Below are 23,907 nucleotides of genomic sequence, written 5' to 3' on the forward strand. Positions count from 1 at the left end.
GTTGGTTTATGTGGTCCAACAAGGCGGCCCATTACTGTAACGAGTATCCATCATTCTACCAAAGTAGTTCCCCATGTTCTAAGGCTCCTGTTTACCTCTGCTGTGGATAATAGCAAAAGTCCCTGGTCAAAATTGGCTTCTCACCCCAAGAGCAGCTTTCAAAGAGCTGTGAGCTTCGAGGTACTACCAGGAAGGGCGCCATGCTCACTCGGCTCCATGGAGGCCATGAGGCTCTGCCCTCCTGTCTCTCTCCACCGTTATTCCCAGCATCTAGTGGAGTGGGGTTGCAGACGTAGGTCTGTTTCCTCCTTGCAAAAACCTTCTTACTCCTGAGAAGTCACGGGCCTTTCTGAGTTGGATTTCAAGAGCTCTGTAAATGAAAGAACAATCTCCTCCACTGTACGCCCTGTGGCATTAAAGGCATCAGCTCCAAGCAAGGGCACAATTAACATGCAAGCCAGTGGAGTCTGTCCCAGCCTGCAGTGTCCATCTTCTTAACCCATGATTAATGGAACGCCCTGCCTGCCTGCTAAGTTGTAGGACTGGAGGGTACAGAGTAGGTTACAAGTGATACTGATCTTTCAATAGCATAAAAATGACTGTGGAAAATGACTTTTTAGAGGTTGGAGGCTGGTTGTCCATCATGTATCACATGGCTGGCCCTGCTGACAAGCTTCTCTCCCTCCCAGGAGCACATGCCCACTTTCCTGTTCAATGGCTATGAAGATTTGGACACCTTTAAGCTCCTGGAGGAAGAGGACTTGGATGAGTTAAACATCAGGGACCCGGAACACAGAGCTGTTCTCTTGACAGCGGTGGAGCTGCTTCAGGAATATGACAGTAAGTCTCTCCCAGCCCATGAGTGTTCATTGTTAGATCAGCCACGTTCTTAGGTCACCAGTGCCTCCGCGAAGCTGCCAGCATCTGCTTAGGTCCCTGCAGTCACTCGTTGGTCCTACTCTTTCCAAAGCCAGGGTCGATTTTGTATTACGTCAAAGAGCACAAAGTCATATAAACTCCCAGTGCAGACCTTCCTGTTAACATGGGAGCAAAAGAAAACCTTACTGCCTGCCGATCCCTTTGCTGCTGTGTTTCTGGGTAATAGCTGAGGATAGTGCTGCACCAGAGTTTGAATTGCAGTTTTCTTAAGACACACAGTCCCACCTTCGGTCTTGTTGGGATGTGCAGCCTGCAGCAGGTCATTAGGACACCTGGGCACAAAAGTAACCGACAAACTGGGAGTATCTTGCCCAGCCAAGAGTTCATTCCTTCTCAGAGCACAGGAGGCCTGTTTTCTTATTGAATAGGTTGGTTAATGAACAGGTGAAATTCATCAGCTTCTGGTAAAGAAGAAGGAAACATCTGAAGTGAATAGCTAGAGCAGAGAATTCTGTATTGCGAATTCCCAGCCGAAAAGATAGCTCCTCTTTACAGCCCATGAACAGAATTCAGTGAGCTCACAGCTTTTATGTAGTCTGTTTGAATACACTGTATCCTTTGCTCCATTAACCCAGTCTTATCTTGCCCTTTATTCTTCAGTCTGACATGGAAAATATTCCTGAAATTATTCATCATGACGAGACTATCCTTTCCAGTTATTGAATTCAAATGCATTTTCTTTCAAGGGCTCTGCTTCAAGGATATCAGTAGCTAATAGCATTTCTATTGCTAAAAGACACACCAAAACCATGGTTAATGGTGGAAAAAAAATTGTACATTATTGAGTGTATCAGGCCCAAGAGACATGGAAGCAAGTGTCTCAGTACAGTGAAATTCACTTCTGCTTAACAGATACTCCCTCTAAATTAACTGATAACATAGAACACCACATGCCATCAAATAGATGAGCCCTAGGTAAACACACTGCCTTCAGGGATAGATTCAGAGGAGTTGTGTTTCGTAGTTAATATCACTTTAATACCAGGTCTCTTTAGTATTGGAGTCCCCACAAAGACACCTTGGGGATCTATGGCCAGGTTATGTGTAAAGAGCCTGGCCCAGTGCCTGGTGTGGCCACCCAGCTATATTAATATCAATTAGTGTTAAATCATCTAGTCTCCCGGACCACATCTGCTCTATGAAAGAGCTCATTCGCTCTTACTCAGCCACTGAGAACAGCTGGTTTATACACCCTCTCCATTACGTTTCCTTCTGCATTCAGAACATAGGAGGAGCAAAGCTTACTAGTGGGTCTGAGGCCGGATCTGTGCTGAGTCTCTGCCGTGCACACTGGGTCACCTCTGTCCCCCTGGGACCACGTCCTGCAATTTGCACCAGAGATATTTTGTCGGAGGGAATCTTTGCCCATCGTGATGCTCACTCAGAAGTCTAAGGAGAGCTCTTGGCTTCTTCATAAATCCCATTTCGAACCTATGCTGTGCCACTGTTTAGAACATCCCTAATACATGAAGCAGTGCTTCCTTTCATTGGTTCTAAAACAAGCGCTTCGAGGGCTCAGGGGTGCCAATTAGTGCCGAGAGCCTGGGTCCAGACTTATTCTAGGATTATAAAATTTCACATTAAGGGCAGTTAAATTCATTGGGTTTGAAAAGTACTCTCTCTAAGTAACTGGTAACACGGGAATACAACAGATTTCTGTCAAACTCAATTTCTGTACACTAGACAGATCCAGAGATCTATTGAGATCTTGGAGATCTTGTAAACTTTGTAGCTCAGCCTCCCACGAGAGCGAGAGGCACATCTGCAGCACGGCTTGGCGGTCAGACCTCGGCAGCCTCTCACTGCATGCGTGCACGGGCAATGCCAGCCTGCACACAGGGTTCCATTTGGGAAAGACTCTAATTGTCTGAGAGCAGTTAATTATGCTGATCCCAAACCCACTGTCCCAGGGCTGCCAAATGAAAGCTCTCTTTTCAGAAAATAATTTTTATAAGAATTTTAATCAGCAGTCATTTCAAATACGCAGAGAAGTACAGAGAAAAATAAAACAAATCCACATGTCCACTTCTGATAAGACTGGGTTAATGGAGCAAAGGATACAGTGTATTCAAATAGACTACATAAAAGCTGTGAACTCACTGAACTCTGTTCATGGGCTGTAAAGAGGAGCTATCTTTTAGGCTGGGAATTCACAATACAGAATTCTCTGCTCTACCCATTCACTTCAGATGTTTCGTTCTTCTTTAACAGGAGCTGATGAATTTCACCTATTCATTAACCAACCTATTCAATAAGAAAACGCTCCTCGTGAGCTCTGAGAAGTAATTAACCCTTGGCTGGGCAAGATACTTCCATATAACTAAAGTTAATATTTTGCCATATTTGCTTCAATCTCTATTTTTTGAAGAAATAAATGTTAGAAGCCCATTGAAAGACCTGCTCTCCAAAACTCGTGTTCCTTTCCCTTCTTCCTTCCTGAAGTAACTGCTCTCCAGAAGGTGGTGTCTGTCCTCACACACAAGCACCTTTTGGTGTTTGGATATCTCATCAATGTCTTAGCATGTTCTTCCTCCGTTTGTGTGTGTGTGTGTGTGTGTGTGTGTATGGACATGGGGGTAGGGGAGAGCTTTATCCCAAGCAAAGTCCCTTCAGGCCCAAGTTCAGGTCATGCCCAAATGGGGTTTCAGCCCCGCAACGCAGTCCTCCACTCTTATTTGACTGTGAGGATTTTCATGGTTCTAGCTTGCCTTCCTTCTTGTCGTTTGTACCTTGGCATTCATGCTAATAAGTGCAGGGAAGGGCTATGGCCTTGAAGCTGCAGCCCATCTAAGGGTATCCCACCTCTTCATCCCCCCTAATGAGGGAGAACAACTTAGGAAACACTGGCTTTTGTTTTAGGGAATCTTGCTAAACTTGATAGTTGGGTTCTTGCTTAGTAGCTGCTGATAGGATTTTCTGGGAAGAAAGTGACTCTAGCCTCTCGACACATGGCTAATGATTTTGTAAATTGAACTGCGGTTTTCATGCAACTCGAGAGACCCCTTCTCTCCCTGTGACAACTTCAGGTACCCTGCTGTGTCTGATGAGAGTAGCATCCCCAAAGATGCAGACATGGTCTGCATTTTCATGCAGGGGCAGGGGACAGGTTTTCTCTTTCATTCTCGTTGGTCAGCACTTTGGAGGCTGTTTTGGCCGCAGTGGTACGCAGTGGTACGCTGAACCGTCTCGCCAAGGACAAGCCACACTGATTCCTCCTCCTGGGTTGTAATTGATAGCTCAAAGCCCTCATTTTATAAGTATCATTTTCCTAAATAACATGCTAGGCTAGAACAAAGGCCACTCCAAATCCGCAAACTCTTCCACACAATGAGGACATCATTCTAGAATGTTCCACTGTTTGTGCGGGGGAGGGGGAAGGATTTGCTCTTGTGTTTGTAACTAGTTAGTTTTTTCATTAATCATCTTAAAAATAGCACTGGTTAATTTGGGGTTCTAATTTAAGAACTTACTCTGCCACGATTTCTGTTATGAAATGCTTTCCACGTGAGAAATGCAAACAGGACGTGGCGAGTGACAGTAGGAACACCTGGGGCGTATGTGGAATGGCAGCCCTGTGCCTTCCTGCAGTTTTTTTTTTAATGACCTGAGAAGAGGCATCAGATTTCTAGTTTATTGATTTTTTTTGTGTGTGTGTGTATATGGTGGAGGGAGGGGAAGTGAAGAGAAAGGAAAAGAAATTAAAGCCATTCATCATGCATCTAGTTATTTTATGGAGAAAATGTTTTCTTGGTTTCCATTTCATGTGACCAGGCACTTACTCTGCATAATAACACAAAGATGTTCTTCATGTCAACACGATCCCATGTAGGACCACACGTGCCCTCTGCGGGACATGCAGAGTGACACTGCTGGGTGGTGAAGGCCCGTGTGGTTTTTTCTACGTGGCTTACTCCAGGCAGACTTTGGTTTAACATTGATGTTCTCTTCAAAAGGTTTCCTTAGAATGAGGATCTTTCACTTTTAGTCATCAACTTAAGAGTATTCAGGAAGATTAGCCCTGAGCCAACACCTGTTGCCAATCCTCCTCTTTTTTTGCTGAGGAAGATTGGCCCTGGGCTAACATCCATGCCCATCTTCCTCTACTTTATATGGGACACCGCCCATATAAAGTGACCATCAAGCATGGCTTGATAAGCGGTGCCTATGTCAATGCCTGGGATCTGAACCCATGAGCCCTGGGCCACCCAAGCAGAGCGCACGCACTTAACTGCTGCGCCACTGGGCCAGCCCCAAGAGTATTCATTATTTAGTGTCCAAGTTAGGGCTTCCTGAGCTTTCCATGTGTTCCCTCTGTGTGCAGGGACTAGAAATGCTGACCCAAGACAAAGGGAGGAGGCAAAAAGGGAAGAAAACCTGCTAACACATTCCAAACAACAAAAACAAAAGGATTTGCCCTGGCCCCTCGTGGGTTTACGAGTCTGTGTCCCCTTGTGCCAGCCTTCCTCCCGATGAAATAATACAAGAGGCAGCGTGTGTCACCAAGGGCTAAGAATGCTTCTAAATGCTAATAAAATTTGATATTTCATTTGACGCTTCTCTATTAGCTCCCAAATTTGGAAAGCTTTTAGCAAGTAACTTGAAACACAAGTCTTATAGCTTTCTAAGAAGAGTACGACCTAATATCTCCTTGTGAAAAGGGCATTGATTCACTCTTTGCTTCCCTTCCATGGCACCATCCCTCAGAGAGGACTATGACTGCTCTTCTCCCCCATTGACACAATGCTCTGAATTTCCCCTGTCCCTGGTTGGCCTGCGGCCAGAGTCATCCTCTTGGTAACTTAAAAGGCATTGACATATTCCAACTATGTGTTCTTTTTCCAAATTTATCTTTATGTGGTGCTTAATTTGAAGAGAAAAATGTTTTATGATCTCATGCATTCATTTTTATCTCATTTACTTGAAAATAATTCGTTGTCTTCCAAAAGTCCAAGGCTTAGAAATGTATGGTGATAAACGAGGATGAAATCAGGATTTGGTTGACTTGGAAACCTCTGCTCTTCATTTCCCTGATGGTTCCGTGCTGTGTGTCCACCTTCTTCAGGTAACAGCGACCAGTCCGGATCCCAGGAGAAGCTGCTGGTTGACAGCCAGGGCCTGAGCGGATGCTCTCCGCGGGACTCAGGGTGCTACGAGAGCAGTGAGAACCTGGAAAATGGTAATGTAGGCGTAGACCACCATGAAAGCATCTTAATATGCGAGTCACTGGGCCGTTTCTGGACACCTGTGCTTTGGCTAATGACCATGTTTCCTCCCCCTGAGCCATTGCTTTGGGGAATACTAGCACTAGGGAGAGGAATTTTTCCAGGAGTATTGGTGCTTAATTAAGATCGTTAGGAATGATGACCATCTCTCAAGAACCTAGGCAACTGGTGTTTTTGAGAAATGAGTGCGCAGTGGTCTTCTCATCAGTTGTTCTCCATCCCACTTAGCACGTAAATGGAGCGTTAAGACCAAACTTGTCTGTTGGAGCAGGGGACTCTAAACCTTCTGTGGTCCTGAAGCTCTAAGAGTCTTAGCCCCCCGGGTGGATCATGGCAAGAGCTGTGGACAATGTGGACAAAGTGAGGACACCTGGGTTTGAATCTGAATAGGGCATACCTGAAGACTTGGGTCAAATTACTTCATGTCTCTGAGCCCCCTTACCTCTGAAATAGTACTATGGGAGTTTCTCTTTTATAGATTATTCTAAGGATTAAACAAAGTAATATATTATTAATACCTAGCTGACTATGAACTGGGCGGTGGGCTAGGTGCCTGTGTATGCAATTACTAATTATCCTGCAAACACTGTCATGCATATTTGATGGATGAGGCCACTCGGGCTCAGAGAGATGAGATAGTAACTGAAGCCCTCGTTCTTTTCCTTTAGATGGTGTTTCTCCCGGGCACCGCTCTGACTCCTAACAGGCTCCCGGTCAATGGTCGACAGTATTTCAGATCGTATTTTTCAATACCATAAGCGTTTTCAAGTCCGTGCTCTAACTACTTAATGTCGTCATGCATCAGCCAGGGCCATCTGGGCTTAGCTGAACTTTGAGGAAGGACTTAGTTTCTATTTGTTATAAGTACCTTCAGAAGCCGTGGATTAGATTAAAATAAATGGACTTACTTTTAAACAAGGGAAAAGGCAACACCTACCATCGAAGACCTCGTTGCCCATTGATTTGTTTGTTTATTCTGAGGAGCAAGACTATCCCAGTGTTTGGGACTGTCATTCATGCGTCTCTCATTTCCATGTGAGGAGGATTTTGAGGAGCCCCTCTGAGAATATGATGCACAGCCAGGGCAGGAAGGTTCAGTTCCTTTGGTATCATCATCATCCCTCAGCTCAGTTTTTTTTTTTTTGTAGACAGTAGGCCTGAGCAGGGGCAGTCCTCAGTGTCCGGACACTGCCCAGAGAGGCAGCATGCTTGTAAGCTTGGGCGTCATAGTTGCAGAATGACTCCTTCGTTGAGAAGATAGATTCGGGCCGTGGTCTATCATCAAAAATGACAGTATGAAAATATCTAAATTCCTATTAAAAGAAAGTGAAAAGACTGACTTTATCCAAATAGCCATCGCCTCATTTTTGTGGGAGCTAGATCTCTGAATAAATAAAGGGTATATGATTAAATCTTAAAATATTACATTTTTGTTTTAAAAAAATCTCAGAACTTCAGAACAGCTAGACAGAACATAACTACCCGCATATAATATGGTATTTCCTTCCTTCTCCCTCAAAGGGCATGACTGGGGCTCAGAGTTATGGTCCCCAAACTTCACATCATTGGCCAGCCCTTCCCATGGTCTAGTTACTGGAAGTTATTGGAGAATATGTGTTTTTGCCCTTAGTTGGAGTGTTGAGTCCCATATCCACTGCAGATGATGAACTCAGTTTGAATCAGTGGTTTACTTAAAATATATCCTCCGTAGTTACATGCACAGAGAAGACATTCCATAAGCAGATTTTGGAACAACAGGATCAACCATAAATTTCACTCTGAAAAGCAGCGTAAAAGTATACAACAAAGCCATGAAATTGCGGGAAGTCCGGATTTCAAACCAACTAAAAGCCCTTTAAAAGCAAGATGTTTTGAAAATAGATTTGGCTCTTTTTTTTTTTTTGCATCTTTTCTGCTTTGTCCACTTGACAGTTAAGAACATAGTACCTCCCCACTTTTGTCTATTCAAATATTAATTCAAGCTGCGTGATTCTGTCCTAGTTCTCACTAGGAAAGTATTTTCATTTAATGGAGAAATAAATGCAAGATGTGTTTAAAGGAGCCAGTGCTTCTTACGCACTTCATAGCTTCTGCCTCAGGAGATCATGCTGCCTAGAGCCCTGGGTTTTAACTTCGATCTGGGGAGCCCTGCGTGTCCTAGGGGTCGTGGGGGGCCTGGGTGGTGTGAGGGATGGTGGCCACGGAGGGGGTGGGGCCCTGCCTGGGCTTGACCTTGAGGCACCCCCACACTTCATCTTTGATCTGTTTTATAAATGAAGCTTCATTAAGAAGGACACCCCTGGGGCCAACCTGGTGGCATAGCGGTTAAGTGCGTGTGCTCCGCTTTGGTGGCCCGGGGTTTGCAGGTTCGGATCCTGGGCGCGGACCCATGCACCGCTTGTCAAGCCATGCTGTGGTGGCGTCCCGTATAAAGTGGAGGAAGATGGGCACAGATGTTAGCCCAGGGCCAGTCTTCCTCAGCAAAAAGAGGAGGGTTGGCAACAGATGTTAGCTCGGGGCTAATCTTCCTCACCAAAAAAAAAAAAAAAAAAAAAAGGACACTCCTGCTTTGAAAATTTCTGATTTCAAAATACAATTTTCTGAAAAACAACAATTCTATTACCGTATGAACTCAGTGATAATCTTTTCCTTTCTGACCTCTTCACCCTTCCAGTCTATATAGTTAGCCTCACTATCTCTTCTTCTGACTGCTATGTGAGGGGAATAAATTCCCTCTGAAATACCTGCAGCTGTAAAACCTAAATTGTGTGTCTCCTATGTCCTTTTCTTTATGCAGTGAAAACCAGCATTTGAGTGCTGGGAACTGTTAGGTCCACTGGGAAAACAGTTTACCAGGTGGAGCATCCATCAGGGTCACAAAGCAGTGGTGTCTTAACCGCCTCAGCCATGCGGCCTGAGTAGAAAGCAGTTGCTGAGGGAGAGGCGATTTGAGGGCCACACGTCTTGCGGCCTCCCTGTCCTGGCAGTCTGGAAGCCGTCACTAGGAAATTTCCAGAAGCTTCCGGTCTCAAACAGAAGATGAGTCTTAAGTGGAAGGGTGAAGTGCACTCAGTGCTACCACAGGGGGCTCTGTGGTTTCCTGTTGTGACCCCAAACTCTCATTATAGCAAGATTGGAAACCGTAGTAAAAGGTTCCCCTAAATCTGTCATTCACTTGAAGACCGTCATGAAAAACGCCAGCGTTGAGTTTTTAGCTGCCATTGGAACCCCGTCGAGGAGCCCACGTGTTGAAATAGGTGTTGAGCGCCTGTTAAAGCCAAGCTTTGTAAGCTCTAGGTTGCAATTCTTGAGTGGGTTGTGAAATCAGTTTACAGGGTCCTGAACAGCAGTTTTCTAACATAGAGTAGGAAAAATCAGGGTGCATTCCAAAGGTAAGATTGATGTTGTGACTTGTGACCTTTGTTTCAGTCGTGTCTGTGTGTCTCTGTGTGCACGTGTGTCGTGGATGTGAAGGTCAATGTCTTTCTTACTGTAGATCGTGATTGAAAAATAGCTTGAGAGCCGTCGTGGGCCCCAAAACCGGGCCTGGAGGGACGCAGGCGAGCGAGGAGGGTGCAGACGGAAGGCAGTGCCCAATCTCGGGTACCAGCTGAGCATGCGTGTCTCTGAGAGCCACCGCCTCCTCCACCTGTGCCCGTGGGCACCTTGCTCTGCTCACTCGAACTCTGATTCTGATGAGCATTTTGGGGACCTCAAAATTTGACCCATGAGCCCTGCCACTTAAAGTATTGTATCAGTTTGGGAAGCTCACGGTTCTCCCCAGATCCCAGTGTTAGCAGAGCCTCGGTCAAGATGGGACACAAAACCCACCGGCAGCACAGGACTCCTCGGTTCCAGTGAGCATCAGAATCCTCGTGTAGGTCCTGGAGGTTTTTCCTTTCTGCTAATAACCTTTCCATATCCAGACATTTTCAGTAAATTAATTCTCCTCCAGACTGCTCTGGATTGGTAAGGATTTTGTGGATATCACTGGCAGACTTTTTAATGCTCAAGAGAATTCAGGGGTGCCTGCTCAGGACTAGATTAAAGAAGCTAAAGAACCCCATCCTTTCGCCTCAAGGTGAATTCGGGCATCTTTCCAACATAAGCAGGATGTGAACACGGAATTTATATGTGTAGTTTATATTAAGAGTTAAAAAGAAGGAAAGCAATATTTCTGAAGTTGATACCAAAGAGGTTTTAAGAATTTTCCATTTTAACTGATTTTTAAACTTTAAGTTTAAGGTGATATACTTTCTTAGGTAGTATTTCCCTTTTATCTGGATATATCCCATTTTATCTGTGATGATTTTTCTATTACTGAAAAGTGGGACCATTGTCAGTATATTCAGTAGTAACACTGGGCTAATGATCTCCTCGTAACAATGAAATAATAGGCCCAGGCCTCATAATGTCAGCCTGGCTTGTTGCTAACGTACGAGTGGCTGGGGTCTGAGGCCTCACGTTATTCACACGGGAAGACGTCATTATTTGACCATGACTCTGCTTTGCTAGTTGCAAAATACTTCACGTGTTGGTTTGTGTCTTATCGAAAAAGATGGGATCATTAACAAAAAGTCTGATTTGAGGAAGCTACTGTTCTTATCCATCAGTCTTCGTGTCTGGAATTATTCTCGACATGATACATTTAATATTATCAGTTTGAAATTAGAGCGAGGGTAGAGAAAGCTGTGAAATCATGGAAGGAATCTGGCTTTCTCTCTGCTAGTAATGGCCAAACCACCTGTGATGATGTCACAGTGCCTCGTGCTTTACCTTTTTGTTCCTTTCCCTCCATTTATACAGCATACACGTAGAGATTTTATCAGAGAATGTCTTTCATTTACCCAAAAGTCTCCATTTTCTTCTTAGAGTGGGCACCATCCACACCCCTTCTCTCCCTACCAACCAAATCATCCACCACCTGATTTCTCCTTGCTGCTCATATATTGCAGGGTGAGCTCGCTTAACAGGGAGATGTCAAAATTCTACATTAAAGTATTTATTAGAAATGTTTACTGAAACAGTAGACTAGAAAGAAAACCTTCAGTTACAGGATGGTGGCTTTCCAGAGATTAGAGCCAGCCATCTCTTTGCACCTTCCAAACCTAATGTGGGTTTAAGATTTTTATCTTTTTCCATAAGCCTTGAGGGCAAGGATCATTTGGCTCCTATGCTTCATCATCTGGAGTAGTCCCCCGAGCCCAGCGTCACAGCACACAGCAAACGTGGTATTTACCAGAAATGTGACGAAGGACAGTTGATCACAGTGTGTATGTGTGTTGAAAGTGTTGGTGAAAGCTGAGCATTTAGCACAGTGCGTGACCCCATAGATAGTAAATGCTCAGTAAAGGTTGTCAACCAATTAAGACCAATCAACAGTTTTCAAATAAGTGGATTATGTCTGATTGATGGTTCAATCATCAGTCTGACAGGTGGTTTATTTTAATCAGGGCTTTTGCTTACTGGGAATTAGAACCATATCAGTATTTTGTAGATTGTCTCAGGCAAAATGCTCACTTAAGCTTGTTTACTTATTTATACCAAGGTTGGTGGACTGTTTCTAGGATGGATTTATTTCACACATGGACAAACCACGAAGAGGAGGAGGGGCTTGGAGGAAGGTGTAATTGGAGAATTCCCTGGTCACCAGTGAACCTTAGGGGGCACCATTTCTAGAACCTGTCCCGAAATTCAGTCCCCCTCCCCTGTTCAACCATGACATTAGGAAATTGTGCTCACGAAACAGAAATCAGTGTGGTTTCTAAATGGGGTATGGATGATCAACCTTATTCCACACTTACTGCATCTAGGAACAGACATTAGGCCTAGATTTATTTTACTACCTAACACAGCATATTTCTTTTCCACATAACTCAATTAATTTCGGTGTCCACGAGTCCTTTAATAAGACTAAGAATTCTTTCTAAAACTAAAAATGGACCGTAATAACCCTCTATCACTCATGGTCATAAGTGGCAATTTTATGTCCTTAGTATAAGTCAACAATGGGATATAGGAGTTGGAGGTTTCAATTATGTCAGCACACCTTTATACGTCAATTTGATTGATTTGCTTTTTAAGATGTGATTGTAAAATAGTTCCTTGTCTCACAGGCAAGACTCGGAAAACCGGCCTTCTCTCTGCCAAGTCATCAACCGAGTCCAGCTTGAAGTCTTTCAGCAGGAATCAGCTGGGCAACTACCCAACCTTGCCTCTAGTGAAGTCAGTGGACGCCCTGAAGCAGCGAGAGGACGGCAGGCTGGGCAGTGGTCTCACCCCCCACCCTTCCAAGCGCTGTGACCAGCCTTGTGTGACGGCTTTGAATAAAAACCGGAGAAGCCTCCCTGTTTCCATCTGTCGGAGCTTTGAGACCCTGGAGGGCCCCCAGACCGTGGAGACCTGGCCCCGATCCCATTCACTGGATGACCTGCAGGGAGAGCCTGATGCTGACAGAGACGTGCCTGGCGAGGTGACAGAACCCTGCCCTCAGATTGCACCGGAAGTGCCACAAAAGACAACCTCCTCCATCACAAAGGTTCCCAGCCCTGAACGAGACTCTGCTGTGGACAATGCATTGCTGCTGACCCAAAGCAAGAGATTTTCTGAACCTCAGAAAGTGACTACTAAGAAACTAGAGGGCTCCGTAGCAGCCTCTTCACGTGCCACATCGCCTCCTCCGTGCTTGCCCAAAAGCTGTGATGCTCACCCTCCCGGGGTTAAAAACAGTTTATCAAGGACGCTTCTTGAGGGTCACAGAAAGGGACTGGAGTTTGAAGGGAGCTGTCACACCCCGGGCACCAAGGAGGGCGCAGGTGCTGAGCAGAGGGGCCCTGAGACAAGGACACAGGTGAGAAATCCCGCACAGCCTCCACCTGTTCCTGCCAAGAAGAGCAGAGAGCGCCTCGCCAACGGCCCCCACCCTGTCCCTCCTGGCCCCGAGGCTCCATGCCTGCCGCTGAAAAAGGGCGGCCCCAGCGGCCCCAGCGACTGTCACTCCCCTCGGGCTTCTAGGCCTGCCCCAGGGCAGGAGCCTGGCAGCCCCCCGAGTGCGAGGCCGCCGCCCTGGCTCTCAGAGCTCCCGGAGAGCACGAGCCTCCAGGAGCACGGCGTGAAGCTGGGCCCGGCTCTGTCCAGGAAGATCTCCTGTTCTCGGGGAGTCGATCTGGAAATGCTCACCGAAGACAAGCTGCGAAACGAAGGCATCGATCTCACCGAGGAGCCGTATTCTGATAAGGTACCGAAGGCCCTGGCCCGCTTCCCAGGCCCCTGCTGTGTAAACCAGGCAGCCAGGGGAGAGGAAGACCGCAGCTGCCCCGGGAGGCCAGCCCGGTGGCGGAGGCCGTTCTGACAGTGAGGTTGCAGGTGACCCGCGGCGGGGCCTCTGCTGCGGGCACTGGGACCATGGGGAACACGTGTGCACGTTGAATGCAAATACAGCCTCAGAGTTTTCTTTTCTTTTCTTTGTTTGCTTTTAATTTTTGCGGCTGTACTTTGCAGGGAGAACGATCAGTGCTAGAACTGGGTCCTGAAAGGATGGTTGAGTAGACAGGACAGGCCTGAGTTCCAGTTTCCATGTCTTAACTCTGCCTGGATGTTTTTAGATATTAACAGATCCCCATTTCATTGTCTAATATGTAAAATAGAATTAATAATATCCTCCGTAACTACCTCTTAGAGGTATTATTAGGAGCAAATAAAATAAATGCGAACATACTTTGAAAATGGTAGGACCCTATTCAGACGTAATAATTGTATTGTACAATTATCTGTATAGGTAATGGGGGGAAGATGGTATAAAAATCCCATTGTACCAAAAACATTGAGATCTATAATGGAAACTCATTTCTCATTTGAAAAAAGGAGTAGATCTACCAATACCAAAAGGACTGAAGACAAATAAATGGTAGTAGATGAAGCCGTACGCCACTCATGGAAATACGTGCTTTGTTATAGTGCATTCCTGGGAGGCCTTGTTATAAAATTCTTATGACCATGAATGCCTTACAATTGCCTTACAATACGATCCTCCTCCTCCTCGATATTTAGTGAATAAACCCCTTTGAATGGAAAGTAGTGAGGACTCTTTTTGTTGTTAGTTAGGGCCTTTGAATGGATTCCAACTCCTGGCGACCTTGTGGACAGCAGAGCAGAACCCTGCCCGGTCTTTTTGCGCCATCCTCTCACCTTCCAGTGCTGTACCAGACAATCCTCCACTGCTATTCATAGGGTTTTCATGGCCAGTTTTTTCAGAAGTGAGTGGCCAGGTCCTTCCTCCTAGTCTGTCTTAGTCTAGAAGCTCTGCTGAAACCTGTCCACCATGGGTGACCCTGCTGGTATCTGAAATACTGGTGGCAGATCTTTCAGCGTCACAGCAACATGCAGCCACCACAGTATGACAACCGACAGATGGGTGGTGTGGGTCCCTGACTAGGAAACGAACCCCAGGCCCCGGCAGTAAAGAGTGCTGAATCTTAACCACAGACCACCAGGGCTGGCTAGCGAGCACTCTGTGGTGGATGGTGGCACAGCTCTTAACAGACGAGGCACAAACAGTGGGCCGTCTGTAGAGCAGAAGTCCACCCTTCTCTGCAGTTTAGGAGACTGTCTTCAGTAACATTTTGCAAAATGATAACGTACAGTGAGATGAGGGAATTGGCCCCAAAAATATAAGATGATTGTGTCCTGCTTTAATTATGTTTCAAAACATCTTCCTAGAGCTCATTACCGCCTGAAAGATCAAGATGTAAAAGGATTCCCTCTAAATCATCCATCCTGTTGATAAAGAAAATACTCACTTCAAATGAAGACTTGGTGTTATTTTCCAGTAGCTAAACGTCTTCTCCTGCCTTATATTTGCTGTTTTGGAGAAGGAGCAAGATCTTTGCAAGCTTGATGACACATTTCTATCCTTCCTCGCAGCATGGCCGCTGTGGGATCCCTGAGGCCCTGGTGCAGAGATACGCAGAAGACTTAGACCAGCCCGAGAGGGACGTGGCCGCCCACATGGACCAGATCCGCGTGAAGCTGCTTCGGAAGCAGCACCGCATGGCGGTGAGTAGTCAGCGCTTTGGGGCCCCCTCACTTAGCTTTTTGAAGTCTGTTTAGGCCTAGAGCTTAATTAAGAGCGTGCTGGCAGCCACTAAGTAGCCCAGGCTTCATTATAGCTACAGCAAGCAGACGCCTGGGGGATCAGGAACACGTAGTCTACAAAGTTTTAAAAATGCAGTGTTGGAAAGAAAATTATCCATAATCCCAGCACTATGAAAAATTTTTAAAAATCCATCTCGTCATTTCTCTGCACATATACAATAGTAAATGTATAGTGTTGAAAGCTAATTGTTTTCAGTTCTCAGATCATGAATCTATTTCTCTGTTACTAAAAATTCTTTTGTATTATCAAATTTCAAAGTGTCCTAGTGGGTCAGTGTGGCCTCATTTAGCCAATCCCTGTTGTCGAAACATTTAGATTTTGTCCAACTTTTCATGTTAAATAATTTAGTGAAGAGCATCCTTGTCAATAAATATTTGTAGACTTCTAAGGGTAATTTTGGAGGATATATTCCTTCAAGAGGATTTGCTTCATCAAGACTGCACAAAATCTGAAGGATTTGCAAATTTTTGGTAAATTACTTTTCTGAAAGGTGTAGCACTTGACCTGCCCAGAAGTCAAGTATATGTGTCCATTTTCCTGCCTTAGCCAACACTTGGTAGTATTGTATTTTAAATTCTTTATAACTCTATTGATTAAATGTTTAATTTTATGGTTGTTAATGTACACTGAAGATACAGTGGAAAATCTACTTTATAAAAACCCTACCCGTTGAATATCGTACTTTCACACTGCTTCACAGGTTTGTCTCTTTACTCATTGAAGAGCATATCACCATGACAAAATAGCTAGACATGTAAATGGTTAGAGTTTGGAGACTTGGACACATAATTGGGGTTAGATCTAATTCCAGGTACCTACTAGAACCTCAAACACTTCCTTGAGGATTTGTCTCCCGTTTGAGAAGCCGAGCGAGAATTCTTGATGCTAAGCGTGGTCTTTAACATTTCGTGGCATTATTGCTTTCTGATGGTCTAGGAGTGTAATGTTTAAGTACTGTTCCTTATAGGCATCTAAGAAGGAACCCCTTGATGGCACAGATTGAGTCTTTATAAAATTGCTGTCTTTGTTTGTGCAGATCCCAAGTGGTGGACTCACGGAAATCTGTAGGAAGCCCCTCTCTCCCGGGTGCGTCTCGTCCATGTCGGATTGGCTGGTTTCCATCGGGCTGCCCATGTACACCAGCACCCTCACTGAGGCGGGGTTCAGCACACTGGGCCAAGTGCCTTCTCTGTCCCACACGTGCCTTCAGGAGGCCGGCATCACAGAGGAGAGACACATAAGCAAGCTTGTGTCCGCGGCCAGACTCTTCAAACTGCCACCAGGCCCCGAGGCCATGTAGCCAGACCCACAGTGGACCTGCCTGGACAAGGGCCACCCTTTCACTGTGCTTGCGATGCGGATGCAATTCCTCCTCCTCTGGACAGGCAGACCAGATCCAGGAGAAAGGCCCAGTGTGTGGCCAAACGGCGTGAAACCTTGGCACGGGACCAGTGACCCTCGCTTCTCCAGAAAAGCCCCCTCGAGGAAATTGGTGTGGTTCTCTCTGACCCCCAAAGAAAAGACAAGCACTTATTTTTATTTCCAGAACATGAAAGAACCAAGAAGCGAACCTGTCACAAGTGCTGTGGCTCCAGTCTGTCGTGATGCGCTGGGAGAGGGCTGGGAGCAGAGGGAGGGGCAGCCTGACCCATTTCTCACGATGTCCTTACCCTTCTGTCACCCTGCAGGATCCCTGGGGGCCAGACGGGCTTTAGCTGGGCCAAAGTAACAGACTAGGGAGTTCTTGTACCCTATTGACCATGCTCATTTGTTCAACAGTAAGAAACCCTGGCTGCACGAGAAAACAGAAGTCCTATTCTCCTTTAGATAAATGAGAGACATTTTAATAATTGCTTCCTAGCAATCAGCTTTTATTTGCCTTAATATAAGCTTTTAAGCAGTTATCTAACTAGTGTTCACTGCCCTGTAACCATCATTCCAAATCTTTAGCTTAGACTGCCACCTAACATATCTGGGATGTTTTCAGCAAAAATGGGCTTTTCTAGTTGTCTCGTTCTAACATGGCTTATTTTGTAGGGGTGTTTATCAGGCAAATTTCATGTTGGCTTTCAGTTTTTAAACTAACCACAAATCCAGTAAAAAGCTATCTGAAATTCACAAAGATATCGTGTGTGTGTGTGTGTGTGTGTGTGTGTGTGTGTGTGTTTACAGTCACTTTCTTTCATTTTAATCAGTTTAGTATTAGTTCCATGGTGGTCACTGTGCTGCGGTATTGACTGGGAATCTTGACCGTGTCCATTCCAAAAATTCAGTCGTCGGCTAACAGATCCCCTTTGCAAAAAGTCATTGTAAGGTTGAATATTGCAGAAAGACGTTTTTAAAAAGGGAAGTCGTTTATAAAATGTTTTAAAGGTTTTTTTTTTCCAATTTTATAATTAAGATATTGTTTTCCTTCTTTTCTTGTTTAGATAACCCTTTTAATTCAAATAAAGGTTCATTTGGAGCCAAACCACATTAGCCATGCATTAACGAGTTGTATATTTTCCATTGTTTTCCAACTGATTTCAGCATGTTTTCTCCTCTTTTAGTGTGTGATTTTCTAGCAAACAGAAATTTAGATAACTAAACAATTAAGAATTCCATTGCTTACAAAATGATTTTCCTTTTCATTCTTATCATGAGCACTATTTTAAGCATTGGATACGATCATTTACAATAGAAATGCTTTGAACACAAAGCCTTGATTAAAAGTTCTGTACTATTTCATCTACTCACTAAAACAAATAATTTCCCTCAGGAAAAAAAAAAAAAAGATCTCATTAGTTACAAAGCCATTTTAGCGTTTGCTTTATATACCTGGATCCACGTTTCTGAGGACAAGGATATTCTCAGGTGATATATCTTTTCATGCGTTGGTAGGCATTTTTTAAGATAATATATGTTTCTTCAATAATATTCACCTTCTACAAGATGCCATGTGAAGAAGCTGTGGCAATGTAGAATAAAAAACTGAAGCCGCCAAATTTCTATTGAACTCTTAAAAACAGCCCGTTTTTGTTATCTCAGCTTCTGACATTCCTATGAGCATAGCAGCCCCTTTGGACTGTAACGAGGCTGCAGGGTTCTCCTATAACTGCATCGCTGACGCGTGTTTCGAGGGCTGTGGTAAGGTGGGTACGGTAAATTGGGCTGCTCGTCCTCCTCTGTGGTCCCTCAGCATCACATCCTGAGAGCCCCTGCCCACGGTTTAAGCTGAGCAGAAAGACCACCCCAGAGTCGTGTAATAGGAAACAGAGGAGAAGAGGAATCTTCTGTGAATTTCCAAGCGTTAGTTCATTTTCACTATAAGATTTTCATTTCGGTAACAGTGGCACCTTTAGAAAAGGGGATTTTCTGAGTTTGAGTGTTTTGAGAATGCCAAACCGTATTTTTGTCAGTCTTCTTTGGGAATCGTTGCCTTCTCGTAGAAAAAGCAAATTCAGGGACCATGAGTAGTTTTCCGTGGGAAGGTCTCCCTCATCCGAGGGGTCTGGGGTTGTTTTTGCTTTATCGTGCTTTTCTTTAATCTTTTTTTTGTTTTTATTTTTAGTATTTGTTTGGTCTTCTTTTGCTTTAAACTTTTAGTTGATCCTAGAAAAACCTGAATGTTTGTGTGACATTTGACTGAGATGGTTCGGGGCTGTCTCGGGATGCTGGAAGTCAGACACGTGGGAGGCTTCGGCAACAACCAGTTTGAATCAGTTGCACTTGGCACAGAATGTCGAGGAATGGTGAAAATTGTTGTCTTTGGAAAGCACAAAAGAAACCTGCAAGGCAGTTTGGCTCAGGTATCTGCACACCTGTTGTGTGTAATTTTTACTTTGAAGCTGTCTACAAGGCAATGCAGCCAGCCCCAACCACTATTGACATTCCCAGATAACCAAGAAGTAGGTAGATATTTCACGACCTTTCCTTAGTCAGAGGCCTTTCCTTTTCTCTGTCCTGAACCCGGGTATAGGTGAAATTGGAAATTACTAGTCTGTTGGAAATCAGTTTCTGACATAGCAAAGTTTGCTTTCAGAATTACAGCAAAAGAAGTCAATTCACCAAGTCAATGCTGCCTGTGTGTACTGTATTATTTTCAGAAAAAAATAAAATATATAGTAGCCTGAGTCCAAGTTATCTTGATTTTAAATTGATAGAGAAAACAAGAAACTGTCAAGCAAGTTATATAACAACTAACAACATTGCACTTTCTGTATATGAAATCAGTATTTAAATAACTTATTTTTCTCCATTGCTGTTCTTAAACATTGTAAGTATCTGTAATATACCAGTACCAATATGTTCTTGCGATTGCTTCAGCCCAAGAAAGCTGTGTATTGTTTTAAAAATTGTAAAAATTATTGTGATGATTCATTTAGCAAAAAGGTAGACAGAAGGGTTTTCCTGTGTATCAAAACTTGTCTATAATTATGTCATCTATGTACCTAGAAAAAAAAAGTAAATAAATTTCTTCAGTTGAAAATGCCTCTTTTGTTGTTACTTGGTATTTCAAAGATGGAGTAGAAATGAAAGGGAATTTATAAAGTGTGCTTTAAGAATGAAATATATGGTAAAAATAGTAGTTGCATGCAATTACTTCTGCCACATCACCAAGACTCAATATCTGACACGCGCTCAGATTTCTCTTTGCCAATTTATTGCATAATCAAATCATATAACCATAGCATCTTAGACCAGAAAGAGATTTTTGGAGGTCCCCTCTAGTCTAAGCCCATCATTTTCAAATGAAGAGTCCGAGTCCACAGAGGTGGTTGACTTGCCCAACATTATGCAGGAAAGTGGTAACAGAACCCAAGTCTTCCACTGAGGGAGAAAAAAAAAATCTAAGTTGGGATATTCTAGAAATTAATCAACTTGACAAAAATCCTTTTTCAACATTGGTGTACCACAATTGAAATAAAAACATTTTTTTGTTAGAAGAGAGTGTGTATGTAATACAAGAATTTTGAGTAGGTAATATATGCACTTGAGACAAGCCAAAATAGCCTCCCAGCCACCAATTTCTCTCACTACAGGTAAGGATTATAACCAGTGTTTGCGTATCTTTTCAGAAATGCTCTTTGTATTTACAAATATAACTGCGTGTATTTTTCCATACAGGAGTGATAGAATTTTCTCTATACTTCTTCCTCCTGCTTTTGAATTCAGTATATCTTGGAGATATTCCCATGTCAATACCCTTCCATTCTCTTAAAGGCTGCATAGTATTCTATTATGCAGATAATTTATCTAACCAGTACTCTGTAAAAGGACATTCTTTTGTTGTTATAAAAAAGCTGTTATGAATATCCTTATACCTGTCACTTAGCAGGTGCTGTGTTAAAGTTATGTGCATTTTAAATTTTGATGATAGAATATTTTAAATCCGCTGGTGGATTTCATTAAAGGGAACTTAATCATGATAGATTTTATTTTTAAATCATTGTCTTACTCCCCACTTCCCCAATCCATTTTGTAAATGGGGATATTTTGTATTCTTAGAGCGGGGGTTCATCTGAAATGCTGCATTATTTTAAAGAACTAACCATAAACCTCAAACCTCATTTATCTAGAGCTGACTCCTAATATTTGATAGTTCAAAGAAGATACTTTTTTTGTTTGTTGTTATTATTTATTTTTGTTTTAAAAGTTGAAGTGAAATTTACATGACAAAATTAACCATTTTCAAGCGAATGATTCAGTGGTATTTAGTATGTACACGATATTGTTAAACCATCACCTCTATCTAGTTCCAGAACATTCCCATCACCCCAAAAGGAGACCCTGTCCCCATTAGCAATCACTTCCCATATCCCTTCCCCCGGTCCCTAGCAACCCTTAATCTACTTTCTGTCTCTATGGATTTGCCTGTTTTGTGCATTTCACATAAACGGAACCAGACAATCTGTGGTCTTTTGTGTCTGGCTTCTTTCACTCAGCATAATGTTTTTGAGGTTCATCCACGTTGTATCATGTGTCAGTGAAAAGATAATTTTTTCTTGTGATCCCTAAGAAACCTTGACTGGATTCTTGGTATTTTTTGTAACCTCACTTCCTATATGGATACTTATGTTGCATTCACTTAGAAGTTATAAAGAACATGAATTTGACAAGGGAAAGGAGAAAAGAGAAGGGTGGTAGTCATTCTTAACCACACAGCTCATTCTGGAGTCCTTAGAAGGATGACTTGCTTTACTCAGCTATGAGGACCCACTCAGAGCAAACAATGTGCACAGTCCTTCCTTGGAGAGTGTGTGAGTGTCTGAGAGAGTGAGAGACAGACAGACAGGGAGAAGGCGTGGAGAGCATGGATGCTCCCTCAGACGTGAGACTAGACTGTTCATCAGGGGACCGGGGACATCATCATTCCAATTCCCCATGCAGCGCCCTAACCACGCTTTCTCAGAGAAGAACCCTCCGAAAAGAGAATTTCGATGTCACCTCTCAGAGACTTTAACAAAAACACCTGAAGGTCCTAATCCCACCAGGTTTGAGTCCAACATGGAAGGACCCCAGGATACGTGTGTGGGAGCCACCATAGTTAAGATGGTAGTGAAGACTGGTCTGACTGGAATTGACCCCCATCCCCATTTATCCTAACACTTGGGTAACGAGTATGGTTGGAGCCATAAGAGAGACGTGTACAAAGGGCTGTGGGCGCCAGGCAAAGACTGACTCAGTCCAGGGGGAAAAAAGGCAGAGGCCAATATTTATGTGGATTATAACCATGTGCCCGTGTGCTGAGAGCATGAGACTCTGTTAAAAACACAAAGTCTTGAAATCACAAGAAGACAACTGAGAAAACATCATCTCCTGTGTCCCCAAACTCCTGACCCCCCCGGCTCTCACTCTGAGGGGACTGTCTCTCTCTCCACTTAGTAGAAAATCTGGAAACCATCCATGGGACCTCCTCCCTGGCCCTTCTTTCAGTCCACTTGCAAACTCCCCATCGTCCTCACCCCGTCTTTCCTCCTCGCTCCTCCCAGGACAAAAGAAGTGTCCTTCCATCTGTCTAATCCCAGCCATCATTTATTCCCTCACTTCTCTGTAGCTTCCCCTGGAACATGTTTGCAGTAAGCAGGTGCTATGCTTCCCAGGCTAGCCCCAATTCCCCTTTAGTGGAGAATCACACTGCATTTCCTTTGGGAGAACTGCACCCCCCACATTTCAAGGGATCCTGGTGCAACCTTTAGTCGGGGTGTCCCCCAGCCCCCTCCAGGCAGCGACCACAGCCCATGTCAGACCATTCCAGGCCATTTTGTCTGCCTTTCCCCGGAACTCACTCTGGTGCTGAAAGGCAGGCATGTAGGGGTTGGCGGTGCCGACAGAGCCCACGAAGCCGGCAACTGAGGCGGCCACACCTTCCTCTCTTTTCCAACACTGATCAACCTCTCCTTTGATTCCTTATGCCGAAGGCCATCTAACATCTTTGCTCATGTACCCCCAAAATAATATTCAAAAACTAAGGACTCCCTGGCACATTTCAAAGTTGTCCTCCAAAGTTTCTGATTCATAGGTTTAAATAGTTATGAGACCGTACATTTCCAACTTACTGTAACTATTTGCATTTTAAAATAAAACTGTGATACTACTTTAAAAATACTTCCAGTGGAAAATAAATACCACGGCGGTTTGATACTTCCCATGGTCCGTTGAAAGCACACAAGAACAATTTAAAGATTTTACTCTCCTTTTCTCCTTGAAATCAGACAGCCATTCTACTTCCTCCACACATTTTTATCCTAATGCAACATATTTTTATGTGCAAGAGCATCTTTTTGATGCTCCTACCACACTTCCTGTAATAAAAATGTTTGTGAATTGAAGTTTCGTTTCATTTCTTTTGATCATTAGGCTCTATTTGGGGAAAAAAATAGAAATCTTCTGGGTTTAGTTATCCTTACCATGACTATTATTAACCAATTTATCAATATATAGATATATCACAATTTTTTTTTTTTTTTTTTTTTGCTGAGAAAGATTCACCCTGAGCTAACATCTGTGCCAATCTTCCTCTATTTTGTATGTGGGTCGCTGCCACAGCATGGCTGATGAGCAGTGTACGTCTGCGCCCAGGAACAGAACCCGGGCCGCCGAAGTGGAGTTGGCTGAACTTAACCACTAGGCAACCGGGCTGGCCCCATCACAATTTTTGATAAAAAATGATAAAGGATAAAAATTAAAGTGTTATTGGAAATGTCTCTCATTAGATGGATGGCGGGGGTGGGGTGCCTTGATTACAGAAAATGTTGCAACACCAGTTATTTCAAGTTTGCGTAATTGTTTGGAGCCCCAGATATTTTTACAACCTGTTAAGATTTGTATTTTTTCTGTGTGTGAAGTGAGAGAAGGGCGCTTAGGAAAGAAGAGGGGGGGAAGGAACAGGACAGGATGCATTCTCAGGCAGATCAGTTTTAGGACTATATTGAGCTGGAAACAGATTCCTTTATGAAAGCTGTCCAAGGCAGCGCATCTTTTGGAAAGAATCCAAGATTGAAGACCTTTGTGGCAGTTCTTCTAAAAAATTCCCTTTCTTGCTCATGAGCCAGAGCTGTTGGTTGGTTTTGCCTGTGAAGAAAGATCCGTCAACCAGAACAGTGTTAACTG

At 43.9% G+C, this 23,907-nt stretch overlaps 1 protein-coding gene across 1 annotated transcript in view; it reads left to right on the top strand.

The window, feature by feature from the left end:
- Window positions 1-19,786, top strand: part of SASH1 (SAM and SH3 domain containing 1) — a 178,859-nt gene extending 159,073 nt beyond the window's left edge. The window contains exons 16-20 of the mRNA XM_058534247.1: window positions 690-840; window positions 6,002-6,115; window positions 12,278-13,398; window positions 15,084-15,215; window positions 16,352-19,786. Of these exons, the coding sequence (XP_058390230.1) occupies window positions 690-840; window positions 6,002-6,115; window positions 12,278-13,398; window positions 15,084-15,215; window positions 16,352-16,615 (1,782 nt within the window). The 3' untranslated portion in view covers window positions 16,616-19,786. The remainder of the gene's footprint in view (window positions 1-689; window positions 841-6,001; window positions 6,116-12,277; window positions 13,399-15,083; window positions 15,216-16,351) is intronic.
- The last annotated feature ends 4,121 nt before the right edge of the window (window positions 19,787-23,907 follow it).

The sequence above is a fragment of the Diceros bicornis genome, chromosome 39 (genome assembly GCF_020826845.1).
Source record: "Diceros bicornis minor isolate mBicDic1 chromosome 39, mDicBic1.mat.cur, whole genome shotgun sequence".
NCBI classification, from domain to species: domain Eukaryota; kingdom Metazoa; phylum Chordata; class Mammalia; order Perissodactyla; family Rhinocerotidae; genus Diceros; species Diceros bicornis.